Source organism: Natator depressus, chromosome 1 (genome assembly GCF_965152275.1).
Source record: "Natator depressus isolate rNatDep1 chromosome 1, rNatDep2.hap1, whole genome shotgun sequence".
In the NCBI taxonomy this organism is placed as follows: Eukaryota; Metazoa; Chordata; order Testudines; family Cheloniidae; genus Natator; species Natator depressus.
Window position 1 is genome coordinate 107,182,899 of NC_134234.1, and position 19,693 is coordinate 107,202,591.

General features: G+C 43.8%; 1 protein-coding gene across 1 annotated transcript in view; it reads right to left on the bottom strand.

Annotated features, from left to right (window-relative positions):
* Nucleotides 1-2,491: 2,491 nt before the first annotated feature.
* RAB20 (RAB20, member RAS oncogene family) overlaps nt 2,492-19,693 on the bottom strand; it is a 49,697-nt gene continuing 32,495 nt past the window's right edge. Inside the window, exon 2 of the mRNA XM_074963631.1 lies at nt 2,492-3,613. Within this exon, the coding sequence (XP_074819732.1) occupies nt 3,081-3,613 (533 nt within the window). The 3' untranslated portion in view covers nt 2,492-3,080. The remainder of the gene's footprint in view (nt 3,614-19,693) is intronic.

Consider the following 19,693-nt stretch of genomic DNA (forward strand, 5'->3'; position numbering starts at 1 on the left):
TGAACTTTGCTTTAAAAGTCTAATTCTACTCTAAACTGGAGACTGTTCAAAAAAAACCACATTAGGATTTCAGGTTTGTGCCTCAGCGACTTCAGATCAAATGGGCTCAAATTAACAAGTGGCACTCTGCTCCCTCCCCCACAAAACAACTAGCCCTGCAAGTCAGCCTAGTCTTTGCTTCTCATCCCTCACCATCAGTAATAAGGGTTCTGCATGACTAATGAGCCTCAGTTACACCTCTGCTACCCTACTGTCTGCTGCGGGTTTGTGCAGGGTCAACCAATTGGAGCGTAAAGAATCCAGCCAGCAATACTGAGAAAGAGCTAAAAGCAGTACGTGCTTTTTATGTCCCAAGAGTCACCAAGTGAAGCTCTGACTCCACACATGGAGCAGACCTGAAATCCAAGACTGATTTTGACATAATCCTTTTCAGAGTAGACTCGAACACAATAGGTGGGTGAGGGCGGGTTTGAGCAGTTGAAGCTTTTGGGAAAGATTTGTGTGTGTTGCTTAAGATCTCAAATGAACCAAATACAGACAGCCCCCAAAAGTGAGAGCCTATTTACATAACGTGGTATATTTAAAATGTACAATTAAAGTGTTTCCACTTCACTTACCTCCTGCAAGTTTGACCTCACAGCTACCTACAACAAGACACTAGCTCTGCTTTGAGAGTCTTCAGGCAGCGCATTGCAGATTGTGCAGCCTTGGGGAGGGGGAGCTTTCAGCCACCCTCTTGATTCTGGATGTTGCAGAGACCAGCAAAGTCCTATGGTCTGCTCTTCAGCCTGAAGCAGCACCAAGTGATCAGTGCTATGGAGACTCCTGACAAACCCCTCCAGGTCGTGGGAGGAGGAGGGGGACAAGAGGAGGGAGACAGCAGAGAATCACTTGAACTTGGTGGGTAAGCAAAGAAAGCACGGGGTTTTAATATACTGCGGCTGTACTTAATGTTTCTGCTAGTTTGACAAATACTTCCAAAACATGTAATGGAGGAGACCAGCAGACCCAAGACCAGAACTTTTAAAATGGTCAAAATGGTCAATGTAGACACTGTATTTCACCTCATCATGTGTCATAGACTTTAAATCATTGTAATGGGAATAATGGACGCTGCTTTGAACTTTCAGATTAGCCCCTTTGCAAAACATTTCTCAGCGGGACAGACGTTTACAGAGGTTTTAATTACTATCTGCATCCGATGAAGTGAGCTGTAGCTCACGAAAGCTTATGCTCAAATAAATTGGTTAGTCTCTAAGGTGCCACAAGTCCTCCTTTTCTTTTTGCGAATACAGACTAACATGGCTGCTACTCTGAAACCAATTACTATCTGGTAACAGCTTTTAACACTTAGCTACTCAGAAATTGTCTCTATCGGTGTTGGATAACCTTGGTTTGGTGTGGGTGAGTGGGTAGGTGTCCAAATCTCTGTTTTGGGGACCGACTGTACAACTGCTCCATGTGTAGAACTCCGCTGAAATCCATGGGAGTCACACACACACACACACACACACACACACACACGACTTCAAGAATTGGGGTCTACATTTGTTATTACCTATTTCCAGAGTTGCTCGGGGGGTGGGGGATGGTGAGGGACAGTTTGCCGTGGCCCCCCCATATGAGACAGCCCCCAAATAGGGTAGCATTGCAACCTGGCACAGCACCACTCAGGTTTGGCCCAGAGGCCCCTCTGTCATGACACAGTGGTGGACAAACCAAATCTAAGTGGCACTGTGACCCTGCACACCAGGTTGCAACAGCCTGAGTTGAGCCCAGCCCACCAGGACAGGATCTGCCACTGTGGGGTGAATGCCTCTCCAACGCCCCCAGGGCCTCCCTCATTTGTAAGTTTTTAGAAGGGCAGGGGCCTCAGTTTCAGATGTTACTGGGCCTCCAAAATCCTCTGTGCGGCCCTGCCTATCCCTGTCATGACTCCGTATGAGATACTGGATGACTACACCCGTCACTGTTCTTGACAGTGCTACAACACTCTAAGAGCAGTATTAAAATTTTACCAGTCCTCTTAACGGCAATGACAACCAAAAAAAAGAGCCCATCAGTGCACTTTACTGCTCCTTTAGGATTATAAAGACTTTTGTACACTCCCTCCAAAAACCGTCGTCTTGCTGGTTTCACATCAGAAAACTCAATTCTTCACTTCCCTCCTGGTTGTGGAACTTGGATGGTGAAATCACACCCTGCCAAAATTAGAACTGCAATTTTTCCTGACCCCAGCTGAGTGGGAATGGAATGTGTATCAAATACTTTATGTGGGGGACAAATGCCCCTACATAATGAAGCAGGAGTGTAAGTACCAATATATTTTTTCCTACCACCCTTTGCAGTTTTTAGCTCCAAGTAGCACAGGACAGCGTTGTCCCTGGTTAATGTAGAGAACGCATGACTGCGAAGGTAGCAGGATGTACATTAATAAATCCTCAGAATGAACAATTCATTTCCAAAGTAACTTTAATAGTACATCTTATATTGCGGTATCTGGTACAAAAAGATAATTGATTTGCTTGATTAGTGACTTTTCTACATAATTTATATTCTGGAAAAAAAATAATGTGTAAAGCTTAAAAAAGTACCCAGCATCTAAATATTCCCCAGAAGAAAATGAATGATTTTTTTTTAAGTGAAAGTCATATCCAGTACAAAAGTGAAAGTTACATCCAGTGACAGTTTAGATGTAGCATACTAAATGTGGAGAAAATAATGCATTCTAAACAATAAAGCAGGACTCCTTTGAGAGTGCTTAATTGATTGTCAGTACCAATCTGTATGGAAACAGTACCATAGCACAGATTCCCACTTCTGTACATTCATTATAATCTCTCCTCCACCCCGAGGGCCGTATGAAATTTACAAGTCTTCCCCTATGATTCCATTCAGATTTTTGTTTTTATAAATAAATTAGACTTTAATCTTCAAAGGATTTGTTGTTCTGCATACTTCATTCGAGATCATTTATTCCTTGATTTTCCTTTTCTGCTCGAACTATAAGCATCTCTAACTTCATGATCACTAGCACAACATACAGGCACAATCCCCTCACTCCCCACATCATCAGTATTTTAGGCACAACAACCAGATTTTGTCCTTTTTGCCGACTTGTAATTGGTTATGTCTACAGTTTGTAGTGGCCCTTCAGCTTGCTGCCGTAAAATTATTGGTACTACCATATCAAATATGGTTTCAAAGAGGTAGTCCACCTTATATCCTGTTTTTGCACTGGTCTCAAAGCACATTTTCTCAGCTGCTGGAACATCCTTCTCATCCAACATTTTGTATTTTAGTATCTTTTTGTAGAGTGCAACAGCATCATCCAGGTAGACTTGTTTTTGGACCTTGGTAGAGATGCAACTGGTGACAGGCTTTTCAGGTCTATTTTCATCTTCTGTTTCTTGTAATAAAGCATATTCATTTGTGAGGTCAACTTTGTTTCCAACAATAGCAAAGATACAGTCAGTGCTAGCAGTGTCGGTCAGTGCCAAGAATCGGTCTTCCAGTTCTATCAGGCTTTGCAAGTTGTTTACATCATATGTAAGGATAACAGCAGCTGCTCCTCTACAATACATAGAACCAAGGCCATGAAATTGCTCCCGTCCTGGCAAAGAAAAAAAATAAAAATAATAAACTGAACTAAATCATTAACAACAAAAAGCCTAGTTTCACAAGCAAGTTTCAAAAACAAAAATCAAAAGGATACAGTGCCCAAGGGGAAAGCCTACCATTTACAGTATCGTCAACTTTTCTATACTTTTGCTAATAAGTGCAATAATATTGCAGGGAACACAAATTGCCAAGTCCACAGGCTACTTGCCTTATGCACTGGTGACTTTTACTAATGGGCTATTAAACAAGGCTTTTGATGCTATGTTTTCAGAAACTGTATGCATGTTGTAAAAGCAAAAACGCGTGCATATTAGTTCATTCAAGCTGAGTAATCAGTTATAATAAACTCTGAACTAAACTACTAATAAAAACCTCATACTATCACAAGCAAGCTTCAAAAGCAAAAATCAAAAAGGACACAGCATCAGAGCTAGGCTCTGTATGTGTAATTGGCCAGTTGCATCTAATTGACTATTTATGTTTGCAGGTACCATGATTTCATACTCAGCTATAATTGACTGAGTGTGCAAATTCAGCCCAGGCACACAAGCTTTCTGAACACATGCAGTTCTGAAATTCTGGCCTCTGAAGTCAGTGACTCTAGAAGAATAGTGCAAAACAAAATTAATCTTATTGTACATCTCCACAGCTTTCAGCTCAATGAGTATTCCAACAGTTACCTTAACAAGACAAGAGCTTTTAACACCCATATATCAGAACCTATATGCCAAGGTACCCTTCATAAACACTCTATAAAAATCTGTAAGACACCTACTACTATAGGATTTAGATGCCTGCTCCAGTTTTGTCACCATTACCCTGTTCAGTATGCTGCCTACAGCCACCATCAAGTGGCACATTTTTAATACAATCTCAGTAATTAGTAGGAAAGAACATTGTCTCCTCACTCAGTGTGTCACTCTTTTAAAATTTTTACCTGGCCCACTGGAAAGAGCAGCCCTGGCCCTCGGACCTACACTCTTTTTTGACATTTGTTTGGAGTTAAAATGTGATGGTTGCATTATTCACTGAACCTTTCTATAGTGGAGGGAAGGAAAAAAGTAGTCTACCAATAGCCTCTTGAGAATATTGTACTAAGGGAAAGACCAGTCAGAAAATAGGAAGTGAAAATATTGCCACCGATTTACAGAGGACTGCAGCCTACTCAAAATGCATGTACAAATACAGAATTTCATGACAGGTTTCTCAATTAAACCTTAGAAGATAACAGATTTCATTCAAAATCAATAAGCCCAAACAGGTGACAAGTTTCAGGGTCACTGGTTTAGATACCTTGAGAAACACAGTGGGTGAATTCCAAAGCCTTGTAACACCCACCTCCATGCTCTCATGCCTCGGGGCTCAACTCCTCTTAAAACCAGAAAAAAAACCCAGGCTTACTGATTTTGAAGAAAATCACCCCTCTCGGGCAAGCTTTCTACTATCGTGGACTCTTCCAAGAAGCTGGAGTGAATTAGACCCCATATTTAGTCCCATAGATGCATAATCATGTGAAAAGTACAAAGTCAGATATTAGACTGCTTTACAGACTTGTACAAAAACATTTGACTCAATGTAGCATCTAGGCATTAACTTAAATTGCTACAAAATGGAATTGTGGATAAACAATCTTGTGGACCTATTTACCAATCAAGGATAAAAAACAAGACATGCCAACCAAGGCCCTCAAGTAAGAGAGGGATGTCACCTCAACCCTAGCTTTTTCAACATTGATTTATGTATAATATGACCTACCAATTCTGGTACCATCCCCAAAAGCAGGGCCTTCCATTAAACAACAGAGAGAAGATCTTCCATGCTCACATTATCATTTGCCCAAGATGATCTTAGATATAGTCTAAACTTTCCACGGAGACCTGACAGTGTACTTGGGCCAGACAGAAAGAAAAAGTCAGGATCTTTAATAGAAGTCCAGAGAAAGCAATACTAAGATTTTATTGAAGATACCTTGATTGTGCTTAATTTTTGTAAAAAGAAAAGGAGTACTTGTGGCACCTTAGAGACTAACCAATTTATTTGAGCATGAGCTTTCGTGAGCTACAGCTCACTTCATCGGATGCATACTGTGGAAATTGCAGAAAACATTATATACACAGACACCATGAAACAATACCTCCTCCCACCCCACTCTCCTGCTGGTAATAGCTTATCTAAAGTGATCATCAAGTGGTTTTTGGAGGGGGGTGAGAGAACCTGGATTTCTGCAGGAAATGGCCCACCTTGATTATCATACACATTGTGAAGAGAGTGGTCACTTTGGATGGGCTATTACCAGCAAGAGAGTGAGTTTGTCTGTGGGGGGGGGGCGGAGGGTGAGAAAACCTGGATTTGTGCTGGAAATGACCCAACTTGATGATCACTTTAGATAAGCTATTACCAGCAGGAGAGTGGGGTGGGAGGAGGTATTGTTTCATGGTGTCTGTGTATATAATGTCTTCTGCAATTTCCACAGTATGCATCCGATGAAGTGAGCTGTAGCTCACAAAAGCTCATGCTCAAATAAATTGGTTAGTCTCTAAGGTGCCACAAGTACTCCTTTTCTTTTTGCGAATACAGACTAACACGGCTGTTACTCTGAAACCTTAATTTTTGTGTAGCTTCAGCCAGCGTCAGGCAATACAAGTGTTGCCAAGAAGACATTTTAACTGAAAAAGGATGATTTATGAAGTCATTAACTGGGCTGGTTAAGTTTAGATGACTTCCAGAACTATCCAATTCAAACACCTAAACAAAGAAAAAGGGAAGAAGCCAGTATACTTTGATGGGAAGCTTGTCTGACAGAAGGATCCCCAGCTAAAACATTAGTTCACCTAATCTCTTTTTAAAGGTCTTGAATCAAGTCCACAGTCCTTCAGGGATGAGAACTTTACAAAGAGATGATCACGGACACAGATTAATACTTTCATGTCCCAGGTTACAAGGCAATATGTGCCAATTTAGGAAGACAAATGAAGGTATTTCACAAGACTTCAATCTTCAGAAGCAGCAAATTCATGCTTAAAGGTGCGCTGTGCACTTCTTTGCTCATGTGTATTTGAAAGACAGACCAACTGGAGTGTGTTTAGACTGGAAATATCTGCAGAGATCTAGATTTCCAGTTTTGCTTTCCACACTTTAAAATAATCACATCATTTTCATTAGAACCCTTACTTTACGACGTGGCCTGGAAAACACAACAGAACACAAATATTTCTGCTTTTCCCACTTCATCTATCTAAGCCAGAAAATCCAGCCTCAAAATTGTTAGCTCCAACTATTCGACACTGAAACAATACAGGTATTTGTTCCATGGCATACATAAGCAAATCTAATCTATTCTTTTGTACAACAGAACATGAACCATGACTTTCTTAGTTACATTCCAGAAGTTGATTGCAGCCAGTCTTCAATTAGAACTCAGAATGGAACTGGCAAGTTTACTGTAACTTTCCTTTTCTCCTTCTTTGCATTAAATATGCCTATGGAATGGAAAACAGGCAAAGCAAGTCAGCCCACAACATAATCTACTTAAACATGCAGCAAAAATGTCTGATTTCTAGTTGGGTTGTGCCATCTGTTGCTTCCTGACATTTGCCACATTTCTTCAATATTAACTACTTAAATTAAACCAATCCTGATTTGAGAAATAGAGTATAGAGAAATAATTTAATCAAACAAATCTGACTTATCCTACAGCAGAGGTTCTCAGACTGTGGTCCATGGACCACCAGTGGTCCGAGAGCTCCATTCAGGTGGTCTGCACCTTGACGGCCGCACACAAGAAACTGAAGGACCACCTACCTAATTAGTGGAGCCACGCAGGTATGGCTCCACTAATTAGGTGCCTGGACCCTGGAAAAGATGCACATGTAAGGTGAGGTGGTGGCTTTGGGGGGAATAGGGGTAGCTGGGAGGGGGCAGTGGGGTGAGAAGAGGGGGTGGGGGAATTTGGGACATGCAGGGCTGCGGCAGCCAGAGAAAAAGGTGACTGTCTCCAGCTCCAGGGCTGTGGCTGCCAGGGAGAGAGATGGCCCTCCTTCCCAGCCTCAGCTCGGGGGCTGCCGCAGCAGGGGAGAGGGGGCACATCCATCGCATTGGAAAGGTAAGACTACTGATATTAAAATATGAGTTGGGTGCTTTTATTTGTAGAACAAAAAAAAGATGATGATGATGATGAAGGGGTTTTTTATATAGCGCTTTTATCCAACGCGCTTTACAATAGTTAGCTAATGGTACAAAGAACATTTGGAAAGCTCATTAAGTGGTCCACCGAGACCCTCAGCAATTTTCAAGTGGTCTGCGAAAAAAAAAGGTTTGAGAACCACTGTTCTACAGGATGCCACTGAGAGGGTCCCAGCACCAACAAAAAAAAAAACACCCTACTACTATTACAGTAAAAGCCAGTTTTTCACAGACATGAACATTACCAGTCTGTGACCATTTAGAGCCTAGGGAAAGTAACAAATCATCTGACCCCTACCCAAACACAGCTTTTCAAGCAGTAGGTTAAACTAATGGCAAACCCATTTTTATATAAAACATATTATTCTGATAATACCCATAATCATCAGAGATTAACACAAAAACAAAAATTAAAAGTCACAGAAATTGGTGTGTCCATAAGAGGCGGGTCTCCGAGGAACTTCCAGAGCAATCATACTCCGGCAGAGCAAGTTAAAAAGCTGTTACAAAGCTGTCAGGAAAAAAAATTTAAAACAAAAGACAGAGGGGACACACAGCCTAAGAAGGAAAAGTCTTCCAGAAAACCTTGGGGAAAGTAACACCATGCTGGTGCCAGTTTTAGGAAAGGAAGTCTTTAATCTGGAGGCCCATGAAGAAATAATAGAGGAAAGCATATAGGGTTTTGTAATTTTTCAGTAGGAGGAAGAACCAGATAAAAATAGTGCTTTTTGACTGTAATGTAACACACAAGAAAGAGGTCCAGAAAGGATCTATGTAGCTGACTTGTCTTTCATATACTGATTGTCCAAGACTTTTCCACTGCAATTCTGAAACAAAGGAGACACAGATGGTGTATTAGCGAGGAATTAAGAAAGGGGAACATAAAATACCACTAGAGTGCTCTCTTCAGATACAATTCTTTTATCAGAATCTTAATTCTCAGATCTGTGAGAGGCAAGAAGTACCTTGCATCCGATGAAGTGAGCTGTAGCTCGCGAAAGCTTATGCTCATATAAATCTGTTAGTCTCCAAGGTGCCACAAGTACTCCGCTTCTCTTTTTGCGAATACAGACTAACACGGCTGCTACTCTGAAAGAAGTACCTTGTATCCTAAGTGAATGAGAGGAAGAATCTGATTCTCAAGGAAAAGGCTGCAGCACTACACTTGTAGCCAGCCCCTGGCATCTAGCCAAGCTCATAAAAGAAACCACTCACAGGTGGGAAATCCCCTAAGAATTCTGCTGCAGTGAGACTGAGCTTCAAATGGACAATATTAGACACATCATAAAAGACTACAGATATTGTGATGGGTTGGATCACAGAAACCCCCTGGGAGCTGCCACCTGATGTGCCAAGACTACTTCTGCTCCTGCTTTCCTGGCCTGTCAGCTTAGGATTTCAGTGCCCTGCCTGGTTTGAGCCAGACCCGCTAGCCTGCTGCAAACCCAGACCCAGGTCTGAACCACGACCCGTAACAGCTGTAGGCTTCACTGAAAGCAGCTTACAGAAGAGCTCCTGTCTTTAACACTCAGATACCCAACTCCCAATGGGGCCCAAACCCTGAATAAATCCGTTTTACTCTGTATAAAGCTTATACAGGGTAAACTCATAAATTGTTCGCCCTCTACAACACTGATAGAGAGATATGCACAGCTGTTTGCCCCCCCCCGCCAAGTATTAATACATACTCTGAGTTAATTAATAAGCAAAAAGTGTTTTTATTAAGTACAGAAAGTAGGATTTAAGTGGTTCCAAGTAGTGACAGACAGAACAAAGTGAATTACCAAGCAAAATAAAATAAAACCTGCAAGTCTATGTCTAATAAAACTGAATACAAACAAAACCTCACCAGTTCCAGTAAGCCTCTTTTTACAGATTAATCTCCTAGTCCAGGTCCAGCAATCACTCACACCCCCTGTAGATACTGTCCTTTGTTCCAGTTTCTTTCTTGGGGGTGGAGAGGCGCTCTCTATACAAAATGGAGAGGTCTCCCACAGGCTTAAATAGACTCTCTCTTGTGGGTGGAGACGCCCTCCTCTCTCCGATGCAAAGTCCAGCACCAAGATGGAGTTCTGGAGTCACCTGGGCAAGTCACATATCCATGCATGACACTCAGTTTCTTGCCAGGTAGCAGCCATGGGTCACATGCTTCCTTGAACGTCCTCAAGTAGACTTCTTATGTGGATTGGAGCATTCCAAGATCCATTGTATTTTAAGTGCTTCTTGATTTGCACATTCCTTTCTCAAGAAGCTGACCAAATGCTTTACAAAGGTTACTTAAAAATCAAGCCAGTACACAGCCAATATTCATAACTTCGAATACAAAAATGACACATGCATACAAAAAGGATTAATAGATTCAGTAGATCATAACCTCTACAGAGATATGTTACATGGCATATGTAGCATAAAACATATTTAGCTATGTCATATATACATTGATAAGCATATCTCCATAAAGCCTTATGGGGGGCACCATCACAGATATGACTAAAGATCTGTAGATATAACTAAAGCCAGGCAAGCTCTGGATATGAGTAGTTCAGTAAATTACTTCTCAACTTCTCATGGGGGACTTCAATCACCCTGACATCTGCTGGGAGAGCAATACAGCAGTGCACAGACAATCCAGGAAGTGTTTGGGGACAACTTCCTGGTCCTGGTGCAAGTGATGGAGAAACCAACTAGGGGCCGTGCTCCTCTCGACTTGCTGCTCACAAACAGGGAAGAATTGGTAGGGGAAGTAGAAGTGGGTGGCAAGAGATCATGAGATGGTCGAGTTCAGGATCCTGACAAAACAAAGAAAGGAGAGCAGCAGCATACAGACCCTGGATATCAGAAAAGCAGACTTTGACTCCCTCAGGGAACTGATGGGCAGGATCCCATGGGAGGCTAAGGAGAGCAGGCTTTATTTTAAAGAAGCCTTACTGAGGGCGCAGGAAGGCCAAAACACAATTGGAGTTGCAGCTAGCAAGGGATATGAAGGGTAACAAGAAGGGTTTCTACAAGTATGTTAGCAACAAGAAGGTGGTCAGGGAAAGCGTGGGACCCTTACTGAATGGAGGAGGCAACCTAATGACAGATGATGTGGAAAAAGCTGAAGTACTCAATGCTTTTTTTGCCTCGGTCTTCACAGACAAAGTCAGCTCCCAGACTGCTGCACTGGGCAGCACAGTATGGGGAGGAGATGAGCAGCCCTCATTGGTGAAAGAACAGGTTAAGGACTATTTCAAAAAACTGGACATGCACAAGTCCATGGGTCCAGATCTAATGCATCCAAGGGTGCTGATGGAGTTGGCTGATGTGATTGCAGAGCCACTGGCCACTATCTTTGAAAACTCGTGGCGATTGGGGGAGGTCCCGGATGATTGGAAAAAGGCAAATATAGTGCCCTTATTTAAAAAAGGGAAGAAGGAGAATTCAGGGAACTATAGACCGGTCAGCCTCACCTCAGTCCCCAGAAAAATCATGGAGCAAGTCCTCAAGGAATCGATTTTGAAGCACTTGGAGGAGAGAAGGGTGATCAGGAACAGTCAACATGGATTCACCAAGGTCATGTCATGCCTGACCAACCTGATTGCCTTCTATGATGAGATAATTGGCTCTGTGGATATGGGGAAAGCGGTAGATGTGAGATACCCTGACTTTAGCAAAGCTTTTGATACAGCCTCCCACAGCAGTCTTATCAGCAAGTTAAGAAAGTATGGATTGGATGAATAGACTATAAGGTGGATAGAAAGCTGGCTAGATCGTCGGGCCCAATTGGTAGTGATCATCAATGGCTCACTGCTATTTTGTAGCCAGTATCAAGTGGAGTGCCCCGGGGATGCTCCTGGGGCCTGTTTTGTTCCACATCTTCATTAATGATCTGGATGATGGGATGGATTGCACCCTCATCAAGTTCGCAGATGACACTAAGCTGGGGAAAGAGGTAGATATGATGGAGGGTAGGGATAGGGTCCAGAGTGACCTAGACAAATTGGAGGAATGGGCTAAAGGAAATCTGATGAGATTCAACAAGGACAAGTGTTGAGTCCTGTACTTAGGAAGTAAATGCACTGCTACAGGCTGGGGACCAACTGGCTAAGCGGCAGTTCTGCAGAAAAGAAACTGGGGATTACAGTGAACGAGAAGCTGAATGAGAGTCAACAATGTGCCCTTGTTGCCAAGAAGGCTAATGGCATTTTGGGCTGCATTAGTAGGAGCATTGCCAGCAGACTGAGGGAAGTGATTATTCCCCTCTATTCAGCACTGGTGAGTATTGCATCCAGTTTTGGACCCCCTCACTACAGAAAGGATGTGGACGAATTGGAGAGGGTCCAGTGGAGGACAACCAAAAGTATTAGGGAGCTGGGGCAGATGACTTATGAGGACAGTCTGAGGGAACTGGGCTTATTTAGTCTGCGGAAAAGAAGAATGAAGGGGGATTTGATAGCAGCCTTCAACTACCTTTAGGGGGGGTTCCAAAGACGATGGAGCTAGGCTGTTCTCAGTGGTGGCAGATGACAGAATAACGAGTAATGGTCTCAAGTTGCAGTCAGGGAGGTCTAGGTTGGATATTGGGAAACACTATTTCACTAGGAGGGTGGTGAAGCACTGGAATGGGTTACCTAGAGAGGTGGTGGAATCTCCATGCTTAGCGGTTTTTAAGGCCTGGCTTGACAAAGCCCTGGCTGGGATGATTTAGTTGGGGTTGGTCCTCCTTTGAAAAGGGGGTTGGACCAGATGACCTCCTGAGATCTCTTTCAACCCTAATCTTCTATGATTCAACAGAATGTTGTTCATTAATTGTGTGAGGACAACCAGTGAAGTAATAAATGCGTTTGTGACACCATGGGGAAACAAATGAGGTGACTGACAACATTGATTTTTGTTTGCATATAATATAGATACTGTTCTTTGATAGTCTCTACCCCCATGTTTCCCTCCCCGCAGCGTGACTCAGAGGATTAAATCTTGGCCTCACTGACATCACTGGGAGTTCTGCCACTGACTTCTAAGAGGTCAGAGGTGTTTAGTAGCCTATCAAAAGGTGGGAGTTTATTTGTTCTAAGGCAGAGATGGGCAAACTACGGCCCACTGGCCATATCTGGCCCACGGGATAGTCCTGCCCGGCTCTTAAGCTCCCAGCCGGGGAGGCTAGCCCCCAGCCCCTTCCCTGCTGTCCCCCTCTCCCCCGCAGCCTCAGCTCGCTGTGCTGCCAGCGCGGGAGGGGGCTGCACTGCGAAGGCAGGGGAAAGCAGGAAGGGAGACTCCCTTGCAGCCACAGGGGATCAGGTGGGCAGTGCGGGAGCGTGGGCAGAGGACTCAGGAGGAGCACTGGACGGCTGCGCAGCCGGCCGGAGAGAAGCGGTGCTTTGAAGGGGAAACCGCCGCTTCTCTCCAGCTGCGCGGCTGCCCCTGCTCCTCTTGAGTCCTCCGCCCATGTTCGCAGGGCTGCATTCTGAAAGGGGCTTTAGAGGGGGGGCTGGAGGTATGGATAGGGGTCGGGGCAGTCAGGGAGCTGGCGGGGGTCCTGGGGGAGGCAGTTGGGGCAGGAGGTCCCAGGAGAGGGTGGTCGGGGACAAGGAGTGGGGGGGGGGGGTTGGATGGGTCAGGAGTTCTGAGGGGGGCAGTCAGGAGGCGGGAAGTGGGACGGGGCAGATAGGGTTACCGTTTGGGGAGGCACAGCCTTCCCTACCCAGCCCTCCACACAGTTTTGGAACCCCGATGTGGCCCTCAGGCCAAAAAGTTTGCCCACCCGTTCTAAGGGTTCTCTTCCACTTCCCTACACCTGCCACAAGAAGGCAGGCACTTTTGTAGTGGGAAGTCTACAACGGCAAGGAGAGGTACATAGTTTTGGTAGTTTGGGGACAGAAATATGTAAAAGACAACACAGAAAGATTAAAATGAGAGTAGAAGGGGGAAAAGAATGAATGAAGACAAATGAATGAATCAACAGTTAGATGAATTATTCAATAATAGTTGTCTCTTATTAGATAGTATAATTAGAACTGGTCAGAAGATGGAATTTCCATTGTGTGGGAAGTTCTGACATTTCAAAATTTGAAATCCTATTAAATCAAGGAGTTACTTATTACTCAGTGACAATAGTCATTATGAAGTGGTTTCAGAAAATATTATCTTTGTTTTAAATCAATTCCAATTAACATAGCAGAGTGTACTTTGGCTGCATTAGAATTCAGTATTAAAAACTTTTCTTAATACCCAAAAGGGTTTACTTTCATCTATGTGAAAGGAGGTAAAAACCTGCAGTAGAAGATATGAAGTTTAACTCAAAGGACTAAATAGGATTAAAAAAACCAAAAAGTCAATACAAAACTAAAGAAGACCCTATTATATATATGTCCATAGGAAACACTTTGAAACAGGGACAAGAAAAAGTGACCTCAAGGAAAAAATGTTTGGGACAAGTCTCTAGCACTGAAGAGTAACAGGCCATTATCTCTCAACCAATTTCTTTTCCAAACACACTAGCTTTCAATTGATAAACCAAGTCAAACACACCTATCTTATTATAAAAGGGGATTTTGATGGTAGGAAAGTTACAAACAGTCTATGGCCCCAACCAAAGTAAAAAACCAAAAGTTTGTTTTTAAAACAAACACTCTGAAGGTGTCTGGAACTCTAGAGTCTAAAGCTTCTTACTGCAGATGCTAAGTGAGAGGGATACAAACCCAGGACACTGGTTATCTCTATAAGCATGAGGACTGTGGGACTGAAACAGCTGCACCTGAATAAAAAGTGCATTCACTTAAACTTTCTGAAATAGTAATAATAATTAAATCTATCATCATCTCCTTTGACAGACTACAAACACCACATGGTAATATCACACGGTCACATCATGCTTCAACTGAAGTAATAGTTTATTTGAACAAAAAAAACAAAACCAAAAAAGAGAGCTCTCAACAGAAAGCTACAGACTAAACTGTCCACGTGACATGACCCAGACATGATTATTTAGACCACTACCCAATAATATGACAAAGGTATTATCCCAATGAGCTTTAAGGAATGCAAGGGAAGTGATGATGAGATGTCTATCAGTAGAACCCCCACCTTAAACAACCATCAAACAAGTTGAACAGAAGCTGCAAAACCCACCATCAATCCATCTACCCACTAGAATCTACTCATGGAAATGGGTTTGAACAAACCCTTATATCATATTATTAGCTATGGGCCTGATATTAGGGATCTTTACATTAATGCAGTGAATCTACATCATCTGAATCCCACCCCTGCCCAAGTTAGGAATTCAGGAAGTCAAATCAAATACTCTCTCCTCTCAAAAGAAAGAGAGCACAGAAACTATTATAAACATCTTTATGCAATCTTTTGGATAATGCTCTAAAAAAGTATCAGTTGGTGTTAAAAGGACTACGTTAACTCAAACTAGGTACCATTTAGAGCGTGCAGCAGGGTCTACACGAGGCACTTATAGAGCGTAATATGTTAGAGCACTTTACAAATCACACCCGTGATGTGCTTTGAGGTGCTGTGTAGACAAGCTCTACGTCATTTTAGAGTACGCCAGCTCTTAGTTGAGCAGCATAGATACAGTGAACTGATTAGCCTGCTAAGATTATCATTTTCCCCCCAAAACTCTGCTGGTACTCATCGCAGAGTTAATACAAACATCCCATGTCAAGTTAATTATATGGTAAAATAAAAAGCAGAATAAAAAGGTACAAACATTAGGGAAAAAATAAGACAGAGGAGAGGTTGGTTTTACCAAATAAAGGCCTACTACCGGGCACGTTTGCTTAAATGTTAAAGGGGGTGGGGGAGAACTGGGCTTATGCCGTTTTTGCTTCTTTAGTATTTCTAAAGGCCTGAAACGGTTTTATATATCAGAACAGGGGTGGCCAACCTGTGGCTCTTCAGAAGTTAATATGCAGCTCCTTGTATAGGCACCAACTCCAGGGCTGGAGCTACAGGCGTCAACTTTCCAATGTGCTGGGGGGTGCTCACTGCTCAACCCCTGGTTCTGCCACAGGTCCTGCCCCCACTCCACCCCTTCCCGCCCCCTCCCCTGAGCCTGCCGTGCCCTTGCTCTTCCCCCACCCTCTCAGAGCCTCCTGCATGCCACAAAACAGCTGATCAGGAGGTGCAGGGACGGAGGAGGAGGTGCTGATCGCTGGGGCTGCTGGTGGGTAGGAGACGCTGGGAGCGAGTGGGGGTGGGGGAGCGGGCCGCTGATATATTACTGCGGCTCTTTGGTAATGTACACTGGTAAATTCCACCTCCTTCTCAGGCTCAGGTTGGCCACCCCTGTATTAGAAGTTTGGGTTCTGCCTACCCTGGAAGAATGTGACCGGAAAGGTAGTATACACAAGGGCATCATAAGCAGCATTTAGAGTTCTAATTCCTATTTTTAATAAAAGAAATCTTTGTTAAAGACTCAGTACTCTTGGCCATTCAGTTAAAGGTGGAAAGGGCTTACAACAAAAATACCTCCTACTCTGTTCCTCCAAAAAAAGCCAAGATATTCCCAATTTAAAAACAAGCAGGCTAAAAACAAAGAAAGAAAAATAACCAAACCAAAAACAAAATACTACTACAAAAAGATGGCATAAATCCAGTTTTATAAAAATCCTTTGCAGGTCACCCTTAAAGTGATTATTGTTCACAGTGAAGCCCCAAAACAGCCACTACACACTGGAAGAAAACGAGCCAAATATAAAAAGACAGACATTAGCCATGGCTAACAGAGACCCCAAAACTTTCAGTACATCTAGTACAGTCCGTATACATTAGCACAATTTTTAACATTTGGAATAAGACATTCAGTAAACTTAGAAGATGAGGAAAAAATTAAGTCCTCACAGAACGAAATTTAGGTAACGGATACTGAAAACATTTATGGACATGCTTAACTTTACTCTTGAAGAATACCAGGACATTCTTGGGGCTACCTAAGAAAATTTAAGCAGGTATCTTTGGAGCACTAGGGTCTTAGATTGTAACCTGAAGTCAAAAGTGGGTAGTTTTAAGAAATGGGAGACTAGAAAAGTCTTAAGAGGTTTTCCCAGCTCCTGGGAGGGTGGGAGGAGATACTTGAGAAGTTTTACAGAGATTAAATATACATTTAGGAATTCTCATTCATTCTTTAGAATTTAGTCTAATCTGTAAATATTGAATTAGCTAAATTCTAAAAGGGAGCTGGTATGTAAAAATCCCTTAGTTATAGAATAATAATAATTAAAAAAAAGAGAATTTCTAATATCTACAAATTTTTAGAGACCCGTCATACAATGTACTTGATATGTATGTGTGTTTATGTTTCACAGAGATCATCAAAAATATAGCTATAGGGCCTGACAACTTCCAAGAAACTACTACAAGACACCACATCGGTAGTATCTGATGTAGGAGGAAAGAGGAGGAGGAGGAGGAAAGGAAAATACATACCTCTACAGAGATATCTGCTGGCAAAATTATAGGGAGAAAGATAGCGTCATTTAGGAATATTGCAGGGGTGGGCAAACTTTTTGGCCCGAGGGCCACATCGGGGTTTCCAAAATGTATGGAGGGCTGGGTAGGGAAGGCTGTGCCTCCCCAAACAGCCTAGCCCCCGCCCCCTATCTGTCCCCTCCCACTTCCTGCTCCCTGACTGCCCCCTTCAGAACCCCCAACCCATCCAACCCCCCTGCTCCTTGTCCCCTAACCATGCCCTCCTGGGACCCCACCCCCATCCAACTCCCCCCCCACCCCCACTCCCTGTCCCCTGACAGGCCCCTTGGGACTCCCACGCCTATCCAACCCCCCCCGTTCCCCTCCCTGCCCCCCCCAAACCTCTACCCCATCCAACCTCCCCCTGCTCCCCAGTCTCCCTCTGCCCCCTAACCGCCCCCCAGGACTCCACTCCCTATCCAACCCCCCCTGCCCCCTGACTACCTTGACCCCTATCCACACCTCCGCCCCCTGACAGCCCCCCCAGGACTCCCATGCCTATCCAACTGCCTCCTGCGCCCTGTCCCCCAACTGCCCCCCCAACCTCCGCCCCATCCAGCCCCCCCCGCTCCCTGCCCCCTTACCATGCTGCTCAGAGCAGCAGGAGCTCACAGCCACGCTGCCTGGCCAGAGCCAGCCCGAGAGGAGCAGCGGGCCAGAGCGTGGGCAGCGCAGCGAGCGGAGGTTGCGGGGGAGAGGGAACAGTGGGGGAGGGGCCGGAGGCTAGCCTCCCCAGCCAGGAGCTCAAGGGCTAGGCCGGACGATCCCACGGGCCATAGTTTGCCCACCTTAGGAATATTGGTTAATAAAAAAATTAGGTAACAGATTCAACCGCCAATAAAATGCACACTACCCAAAGTTCCTTTAGTTCAGGGGTGGCCAACCTGAGCCTGAGAAGGAGCCAGAATTTACTAATGTACATTGCCAAAGAGCCACCGTAATATGTCAGCAGCCCCCCATCAGCTCTCCCCGCTCCCAGCACCTCTCACCCACCGGCAGCCCCACCAATCAGCCCCCCCACACCTGCCGATCAGCCATTTCCTGGCATGCAGGAGGCTCTGGGGGGGGAGGGGGAGGAGCGAAGGCACGGCAGGCTCAGGGGAGGGGGCGGGAAGGGGTGGAGTCGGGGCAGGGCCTGTGGCAGAACCAGGGGTTGAGCAGTGAGCATCCCCCAGCACATTGGAAAGTTGGTGCCTGTAGCTCCAGCTCCGGAGTCGGTGCCTATAGAAGGAGCCACATATTAACTTCCGGAGCCACAGGTTGGCCACCCCTGCTTTAGTTGAACTTCAATTTGTTTTGACAATACAATTTATTTATTGTGAGAACCAGAATGCACTAGTAGCAAACAACTGGAAGAAAAGCACTTCCTACTTTCATGACTTGGTATCTCATGAGTTGGGAAACAGGAGAGACCAACCATATAACTACTAGACAGAAGAGACAGAGCACAAAGAAAAAGGAAAGAGTTTACTCAGTGGCCTTAGAAGACTCAAATATAGCCGAGACTATTATATTCTGATTCCAAAGCCCCAATACAAACGTTACTAAGCTAAATGATTGACATGTTACCAATAAGATTTGTGGGATTTGTTACAAGTGAGATTGTCAAACGGGGAGCACGGAGAAGATTCTGTACTTTGTATGGATGTGGGTGGGTGAAGGGATTGGCTGGAACTTTAAATAAATAAATAAAGCTCCCCGTTAACAGAAGTATCATGAGACTTCTTCAGTCTAAACATAACAGAATTAGAGCAAAGTCACAAAAAAACAGAAGTGTTCCAATGTAGTTCCTTATAGAAGCATGGCTGTTTGTTTTTGTTTTTAAAAGAAAAATAAACTGAGAATAAAGCAATAGAGTTCATTGCAAAGCAACAACAAAAAGTGGATGATAGCAAGTGTCCTTAGCTTTGCTTCCCCTTTCTTCAGTTTAAAAAAAAAAAAAAAAAACCTTTTTATTATGGCCACAATTGAACTCTGTTTTACCAATAAGATAGAATTGTATTCTTCCCTTTTATGTAGAGGGGACTATCAGACAGCCCTACCCATGTCGCCTCAGTGGTCCTTCCGCCTTTTCAGAGGCCAACACTCTATTGTCAAACAGCTGTGTACATCTGGGTAAGACAGTTTAATCAACTGGCGCAACTAACATCTGTTCAACAATTGCTATAGAACAACCACTCAAGAGGTGCAAAATAAGCCATATTTTGGCAAGATTAATACAAAATGCTTGTATAAAATAACCAATTTGAATGGATTAATTCTTAAAACTGCTAGTATTGAGCCACATGCAAAATTAATGTAGATATGCTATACTAAGAGCCATATGCCACACACTAGTAGACATGGATAGTGACATATGAGCTCCTCAAGGCTAAATTTGTCCATCCTAGTTTATCTCGTTTTGTGCTTTCTTCAGAAAACCTTTTCCCCC